This window comes from Coenobita brevimanus, chromosome 56 (assembly GCF_032717465.1).
Source record: "Coenobita brevimanus isolate Jiangsu-jjx chromosome 56, ASM3271746v2, whole genome shotgun sequence".
Taxonomy (NCBI): Eukaryota; Metazoa; Arthropoda; class Malacostraca; order Decapoda; family Coenobitidae; genus Coenobita; species Coenobita brevimanus.
Genome location: NC_137009.1, coordinates 40,306,692 through 40,315,209, shown reverse-complemented (window position 1 = coordinate 40,315,209; position 8,518 = coordinate 40,306,692). Strand labels below are relative to the sequence as shown.

The following is an 8,518-nucleotide window of genomic DNA, read 5'->3' as shown; positions in this document are numbered from 1 at the left end:
ATGGTGGTGGTGATGAGATGGTGATGATGATAAGAAGAGGAGAGGAGGAGGAGGAGGAGGAGGGAGAAGAGGAGGAGAAGGTGGAGGAAGAGAAGGACATGGAGGAAGAGGAGGTGGAGGAGGAGGAGGAGGAAGAAGAAAAAGAAGGAGGAGGAAAATGTCCATAACCATAGAGAGATGTTGGCACACAGTACACATCAGCAAAACACGATGCTGCAGTAAGTACAAAGTAACATGCAGCGGTGTTGGTGGTTGTGGTAGTACAGTAATTCTTTTTATCATTACAACAGTTATCAGTGGTGGTGCCGTGAAACGTTACCACCACCACCACCACCACCCCAACGGATATTGTCACACCAAAGACTGTTTCTGGTAAAGCTCTTGTGTAATTACCCCAACCTGCCTCACGTATCAAGGACGAGGCAGCCTGAAGGTACTGAAGCAGGCACTGAAGGAGGGACTGATGGAGGGGCTGAAGGCACTGTAGGAGGGGGTACTGAAGGCACTGTAGGAGGGGGTACTGAAGGCACTGTAGGAGGGGGTACTGAAGGCACTGTAGGAGGGGGTACTGAAGGCACTGTTGGAGGGGGTACTGAAGGCACTGTAGGAGGGGGTACTGAAGGCACTGTAGGAGGGAGTACTGAAGACTGAAGGAGGGGTACTGAAGGCTCTGAAGGAGGGGGTACTGAAGGCACTGTAGGAGGGGGTACTGAAGGCACTGTAGGAGGGGTACTGAAGGCACTGTAGGAGGGGGTACTGAAGGCACTGTAGGAGGGGGTACTGAAGGCACTGTTGGAGGGGGTACTGAAGGCACTGTTGGAGGGGGTACTGAAGGCACTGTTGGAGGGGGTACTGAAGGCACTGTTGGAGGGGGTACTGAAGGCACTGTTGGAGGGGGTACTGAAGGCACTGTTGGAGGGGGTACTGAAGGCACTGTAGGAGGGGGTACTGAAGGCACTGTTGGAGGGAGTACTGAAGGCACTGTAGGAGGGACTGATGGAGGAGCTGAAGGCACTGTAGGAGGGGGTACTGAAGGCACTGTAGGAGGGGGTACTGAAGGCACTGTTGGAGGGGGTACTGAAGGCACTGTTGGAGGGGGTACTGAAGGCACTGTAGGAGGGGGTACTGAAGGCACTGTAGGAGGGGGTACTGAAGGCACTGTAGGAGGGGGTACTGAAGGCACTGTAGGAGGGAGTACTGAAGACTCTGAAGGAGGGGTACTGAAGGCACTGTAGGAGGGGGTACTGAAGGCACTGTTGGAGGGGGTACTGAAGGCACTGTAGGAGGGGGTACTGAAGGCACAGTTGGAGGGGGTACTGAAGGCACTGTTGGAGGGGGTACTGAAGGCACTGTTGGAGGGAGTACTGAAGGCACTGTTGGAGGGGGTACTGAAGGCACTGAAGGAGGGGGTACTGAAGACTCTGAAGGAGGGGTACTGAAGGCACTGTTGGAGGGGGTACTGAAGAAATCACACCAGACCCGACCCCACAGTGGGTTCTAAAAAGCCAGAGTCTTACTAATATTAAAGTGGTCTGGTAAATATTTGTCATCAACACTGTACATAAAAAGAATAGTTGAAATATCTGCATTATTAGCTTACCGTATAGCGTTAGGATTGGTAATGAAGAGGACGTTATGTATCTGTATGTATGTATGTGACTTTGTGGTAGGTGGTGGCGACCATCATCCACTCACTTGATGTAGTGCTGCCTACTTCTTCCTTAGCCTTTATCATTCTTTTTCTGTGCCTGTCCTCTCTTCCTATTTCTCACCATCATCCACTCACTTGATGTAGTGCTGCCTACTCCTTCCTTAGCCTTTATCATTCTTTTTCTGTGCCTGTCCTACTCTCTTCCTATTTCTCCCATCTTTCCTGTCACTTCTTATTGCTTTTCTTTCCTTTACAGGTGGCTTTACATTGAGTGACAAGAAAATGGTTTCCTGTAAGCCAAGAAACCATTTACAACGCTGGGTGGTAACCATTTAACCAAACCATACGTGCTGCCTACGTGTCAACAAGTGGGTTGGTGGAGGGTTAGTGTCCCTCCCCGTAAAACAAATAACTCAAAGTCAAATGGCCATCCCTTACGGGATTATGGCGTCTGGCAGTAGATAGTAGATAGATGTATGTATGTCTGTATGCGTGTGTGTATGTGTGTGTGTAAGTATACTTGTATGTGTACGATGTATGTGTATAAATGCATGTATGACTATCTGTATGTATTTATTTATCGCTGTATGGAATAAGTGTATTGTGAGTATGTGAACAAGAGCAATACAGCCACAAGATCAAGACCCATACAACGTTCCTATTCCACCAGGGCGCCACCAAGACGTCTGCTAGTTCCTCCTCAGAAATGTCCACATCAACACCACACGGTTTTGTCCAAGATTTGTCCACAACAACAACAACACACGGTTTTGTCCCAGATTATGTCCTTGGTGTTGACAAAGACGAGTCCATGCTTCTGGGAAAGAATTGTGTAATACCTACAGCAGCTTAACCTTTCCCTCTCAAGGACAACTCCCCCCCCCCTCTCTGGGATAACACCAGATTTTGTTCATTATTAAAAACTGCTGGATTATGAAGGCTGGGTTGGATTATAAGGAAGGTTGTGACGGTGGGATTCTGAGATGGAAATAAGACCTAACTTGATCAAGCAACAAAACCATCCGGAAATGTGGCTGGCAGTGAAGCTTAGCCTCAACCATCCTGACAAACTCATAATTTAAATATATTCCCTCGAGTTGGTGAAGACAGCAAGAACAGATCTGACGAGGGGTTGAAAAAAATATATAAATAAATAAAGAGGAAGGCGATGCGCATTCGCCTGTATTTACGATATCGGGATGTGGTAATAATCATGCTATATTAACAGTTAAACATGGCAAAATCAATACATATCAAGCTTCTAAACGCCTTTTTTTCTACTAATTTATATACAAGTAAATCAGAAGACACCATTACTGAACCGAACCGGATTCACCAAAAATAATGTCAACAATCACTCGTGGTTTACCTCCTGCTTGCAGATGAAAATAATTGCATATTTCGTGAGTTTTTTCAATATACTGGATGTGGACCCTTGTGTGAGGAGGCTATAACTGAGGTGAGAATATATTGAAATTTATAGTGGCTGAATAGCAGTAAATCTTGCCATAATCTTGCTTGCCTGTCAAATGAAGCCAAAATACTGTCTATATAATCTTGTAGTACATGGTTAATAAAGCGCTAACCTTATGAATTATTACTATTAAAGTGATATATGGTAACCAGCTTCACAACCAGCCATACATTCATCACTATTAGGCAACCAGCTAGGCCAAAACTCGGCAGAAAAAGTCTAAGTGGTGGTGAATCGGCAGTTTTGGACGCGAGGTTTTTCTTAGTTCTTTCCGACCTTAGCCAACTAACCTAACCAACGGAAACTAATCTAACAAACCTAATTAATTTAACCTAACCATGGAAACAGTTTCAGTAATGGAACCTAACCTAATGAGCAAGGGAGGGGTGTGACTGTCCAAACCTGCGAAACTACCTGGCAGCCAGACACACTGTATTAACCCCGGCAACACTAAATGTCAGGCAGTGTCTTTTGTTTCGTATGTACAGGTGACATGTTTACCACTGCATAGTACCATAAAAAGCCACATCTTATTCTCACCACAATCATTCCCAGATGCCAGCAGTCTATCTGTCTATCTATCTATTGCCAGATGCCAGCAGTCTATCTGTCTATCTATCTATTGCCAGATGCCAGCAGTGTGGAGGAAAAATAAGAAGAGAGGCAGATGTTGACCGTGAGGGAGGAGGCAGCTGTGCAGAGGAAACACAGCGACACTGACACCAGCACAGAGGCAGACAGCAGCAGTGAGGATGAAATTATTTACAGCTTAGCAAAAGGTGATACTTGGACCACAACCCTCATACAATGAACACTGCCTTTTATGATTATTAGGTGGTGGTGACCATCATCCACTCACTTGATGCAGCGCTGCATACTCCTTCCTTTCCTTCACCTTTATCATTCTTTTTCTGTATCTGCCTTCCTCTCTCTTTCTTCCATCTTTCCTGTCACTTTTTATTACTCTCCTTTTCAGGTGGCTTTACACTGAGTGACAGGCCAAATGGTTTCCTGTAAACTAGAAAACCATTTACAGTGCTGGTTGGTGACCATAGAACCAAGACATATGTGTTCCCTGCGTGACAAGAAGTGGGTTGGTGGAGGGTTAGTTCCCCTCCCAGTAAAACAACTAACTGCAAGACAAATGGCCACCTCTTGTGGGATTATGGCATCTGGATGTAAATAGATAGACAGATTATTATAATTATTATTATTATAATTATGATTATTATTATTACAGGTATTACTATTTTTATTACAGGGAAGAATCAACACAGTTAAAACACCAGAATGAACCAGGAAGACAACGTGACATGTGCCCAGGAACAAGAAAGTGAGAATGGAAGGAGAGAAATGGGCCTAAAAATAATTCAAGAAGTAAAAAATTCTGCCAGTGGCCATGAAGAGAAACAAGAGGGTCAAGACAGTGAGGAATCAGAGAAATTAACTACTAAGAATTGCCATTTAGGGAATGTAGATAATACAGCAAATGGTAATGATGTAGAGGAAGAAGGTGAAGCTGCCAGAGAGGAAATGAATGGCGATGAAATGCAAGGTTTGTCAAAGCGTCAAAGGAAAAAGCTTTTAAAGAGACAGAAATGGCTTGACATGCGAGCTGACAGACGAAAGCACGAACGGGAGAAGCTGCGTCAGCGGATTGAGGCGAAGCGAGCGGCTGGGGAAGCATGCGTGAGGAACCCCAGGAAGCAACTCAAGCGGACAACGATGGCCGGAAGCGCCTGCCGGATGCGTGTGGCAGTGGACATGTCCTTCGATGATCTTATGATTGAGAAACATCTGTGCCAGTGTGTGAAGCAGCTCAGCAGGTGTTATAGCGCTAACAGACGAACGAAGGACCCCTTACAACTCTACTTCACCAGTTTCACCGGGAAGTGTGTTGACATCATGGCTCGGCAGAATGGCTACCAGCACTGGGATGTCCATTTCAAGCCAGAGCACTTCACACAGCTCTTCCCAAAGGAGCAAACTGTCTACCTAACTAGCGAGAGTGAAAATGTCATCACAGAATTGGACGAAGACAGCGTTTACATCATTGGAGGACTTGTCGACCACAATGCACACAAGGGACTCTGTTTATCCTTCGCCCAGGAGAAGGGGCTGAGGCATGCTCGACTTCCCATTGACGAATTTGTAAACATGAAGACTCGGAAAGTGCTGACGATTGACCACGTTTTCCGTATCATGGTGGGAGTGGCGCATGGACAGTCATGGAGAGATGCATTTCTAGACATTATACCAGCCAGGAAAGGGGCAGTGGGGAAGGAGGTGGAGGAGGAGGGAGAAGAGAAAGATGAAGCAGAGATGGAGGGAAAAGTATCAGCAGAGGAATGTGAAATGGAGGTGAATAAAAAGAAAGCAAAGCTGGAAGGGAATACAGAGGAAGAGAAAGATGAGGAGGAGAGGAGTGCAAGGGAAATAAAAGCCTGTGAGGAAAGAGAGAAGAGGAAGGCAGAAGAGAAAGTGGGAAGGGGAGAAAATTGTGTAAAAAAGATCAAGGTAGATAGCGAAGAGGCTGGAGAGAGAGGAAATGTAGAAAATCCTGATAAACGTAAAAATGATGATACAAAAGTCAGGGTAACTAACATAAAGCCAAAAGCAGACACAGAAGAAACAAAGGAAAATAATTTATAGCATATATGTACGGTATGTAAAATTATAGGAAATAAAGATAACCCAAGTGCTAACTTACCTAAATTTAAGGGAAATAACACATGGGGAGGAGAAGGAGAGTTTGGGTATATCATCATCATCATCAGTCACCCTCCTGATGCAGTTTCCCATTGCAGTGTTTTGAAGGGGTCGGGTAGGAGCTGGAAAAAACAAAAGTATAATTAACAATACAATGGTGAATGAAATTGATCACACATCCATTCTTCAAAATTCTCCTTCACTGTTGGAATAAAAGTAATGAATAATATATTGTCCTGCCCTGTGGTTGACTAGTAATAAATTAATAAATGTTAGTGTCTTCTGTATGATGATGTATTTTATCCTTGTACCCTTGTATGATTGTACAATATTTTGCCTACAGAAACTTAGAGTAGTGAAGAAGGTCATGTCTGCCAGTAACCCCAATGGGAGGAAGGAATAATGAAGAACACCAAGCCATAATGTAGCTATGCTATATGTCACTAAGCCAGAAAGCCAGAGGAAAAGAATCACTAAATGTCCGTTGTGAAGAGCAGTAAGAGAAGTGATAATCCTGGAAATAGAAACAATGGTAGAATCACCTAGATCAGTGAGCCGCGGGGCCGACATAGTGAGGAGATGAATCAAGGACGGATAAAACCCCTTTTGTATAATTATGCCTTATGGTATTTTTGGTATTGATATTATTCAGCTTCATCTCTTCATTCTGAGGACTTTATCTTTTATTTCTTTCAGTATCCAGGTAATTATACTGGCCTCAGGATTGACCTTTTTAAACCGGAGGGGCTGGCTATAGCCTTTATTACTGTGACTACATCCATACCAGGCTACTTCTAAGCTGAATAGTCTTTTGGTAGAGATACTATACTATACTTTTGGTAGAGAAACTATACTCTCTTCTACTCTACTATATTTTTGGTAGAGAAACTATACAATACTATACTACTAAAGGTGTCAGTGTCTTGAAGGAAGTGACCCATTAAATCTGGGGATGCCATTTTATTCCTACCATATCCTGATGATTCACTTCAGCTTGGGATGATTATTTATTTTCAAAATGGACGTTAGATGCCGAGTTATCAAACCCCTTCAGTACAAGAAGCTTTCCCTAAGTTGCATGAAGTACAGTAGTCCCGAAGAACCAACGACAGGCTGTACTAAAATCATTGCCAAGATTCTGGGAGTAAAGACCCTTCCTAACTTTAAATACTCTTGCGTTCATCTCACATTTTTCGTGCACATCACATACATTTCTGCTCATCATGTACTCAGACAACTCTCAGGCTTCCTCTTCTCCTCTGAATTACCTTACGATTATTTTCATGCTTTTTAGTCACTCCTTAGCTCTTCCTCTCCTTCCATCCACTTTAACCTTTCAGGTTCTTCAGACGTATTATTATTACTCTCTCTCTGTCTCTCTCTCTCTATATATATATACAGTATATTCTCAGACTACCACAGAGCTGCCCAGTTATATCTGCGCCACCACATGAAGGCATGCCCCTCCACCACCAAGGAGTTAATGAATGAAAGATTGAAGTCTTATAAGTTATCATGTATTTTTAAACTAAGGAATCCTGCAAAAAGACTCAACATATGGAGGAAAGAAAGTATCATCATCCCACACACATGTCCTGGAAGTAAACAGTGTGGACAGGATTCAGAAACAGGAACAGAAAAAAATATATATACAGACTCAGTCAACCTAAGGACATCATTTTTGCTGCGCCGTGCCTTCCAAAATGCACAATGGAGAATTTTTCCAGTACTGTATGTCTTATTTCCCTAACCAACTGCCAATATTAATTTCTACCCTATCATACTTACACTCCTTTTCCTGACATAACCTGTACACCATTTTATTCTAGTCAACACTCAACAATTTTATAAGTTTACGAAAGACAGGGAAAGAAGAAAAATAATATGGTAACAGTCTGAATGTTTTGTTTCCATTAAAACTTCTGAACCCTCGGCCAGGCACGTGTAAGCCTTCATTCAACAGTGCTATCGGGTGCCAGGCAGACCCAGTACCACCTCGGCCTACAAACACCCTGGCCAAGTTTTTCTAATAGATGTATTGCCTCATTAGTGCCAAGCGTCACTTATGGCCTTGGGTTTGAATTTGTTTCCCCTCTACTAAGCTGCCATTCAAATGTAATGAATCCAGCCAAACCTGCCCCAGGGAACAGGCAAACCAAAATATATGGAGAATCAAACAAACTATACAGCTACTCTTCAGCTCAGGGTTATGGATCAGCTGCATAATTTTCCCCATCGGGTCATTAACGTCTGGATGGTCAAGAGTATACGATGATTTGGTATTGCGTCCCACCTAATTTAAACTTAGTGAACTGGGAAACTGTCAGATCGAGCAGTGTGCTGCACCGCCAGTAGGTGACCAAGGCCGACACATGACTTTATAAATGATACAACACTATAAACAACTTGATGCTATACACAATACAATACTATAAATGATACAAGAATATAAACGATACAGTGCTACAAACAATACAATGCTATAAATAATACTATACGCGACACAATTAGCAACATCTGTGACCATCAAGGGGTTACTATCAATCTCAACCAACCTCTACATGGCTAATAATGTACTTAGTGTTTTATTGTACACTACTTTACTCGGCTTCAGGACACCTCTGACTGTGTAGAGGTTAAAGGAGAATAAGATGAGCCAGGAAAACGAGTTAGGAAAATACGAT

The 8,518-nt window shown here is 43.4% G+C and overlaps 1 protein-coding gene across 1 annotated transcript; it reads left to right on the top strand.

The window, feature by feature from the left end:
* Positions 1 to 3,812: 3,812 nt before the first annotated feature.
* Positions 3,813 to 6,089, top strand: LOC145401795 (tRNA methyltransferase 10 homolog A). Its single transcript, XM_080273974.1, has 2 exons — positions 3,813 to 3,904; positions 4,387 to 6,089. Exon 2 carries the CDS (start codon positions 4,416 to 4,418, stop codon positions 5,775 to 5,777), a length of 1,362 nt encoding a protein of 453 aa, XP_080130100.1. The 5' UTR covers positions 3,813 to 3,904; positions 4,387 to 4,415; the 3' UTR covers positions 5,778 to 6,089.
* Positions 6,090 to 8,518: the final 2,429 nt, after the last annotated feature.

What these genes read in the sequence shown, in the direction of transcription:
- LOC145401795 (XM_080273974.1), top strand. Translation starts at nt 4,416, where the DNA reads ATGAACCAGGAAGACAACGTGACATGTGCCCAGGAACAAGAAAGTGAG.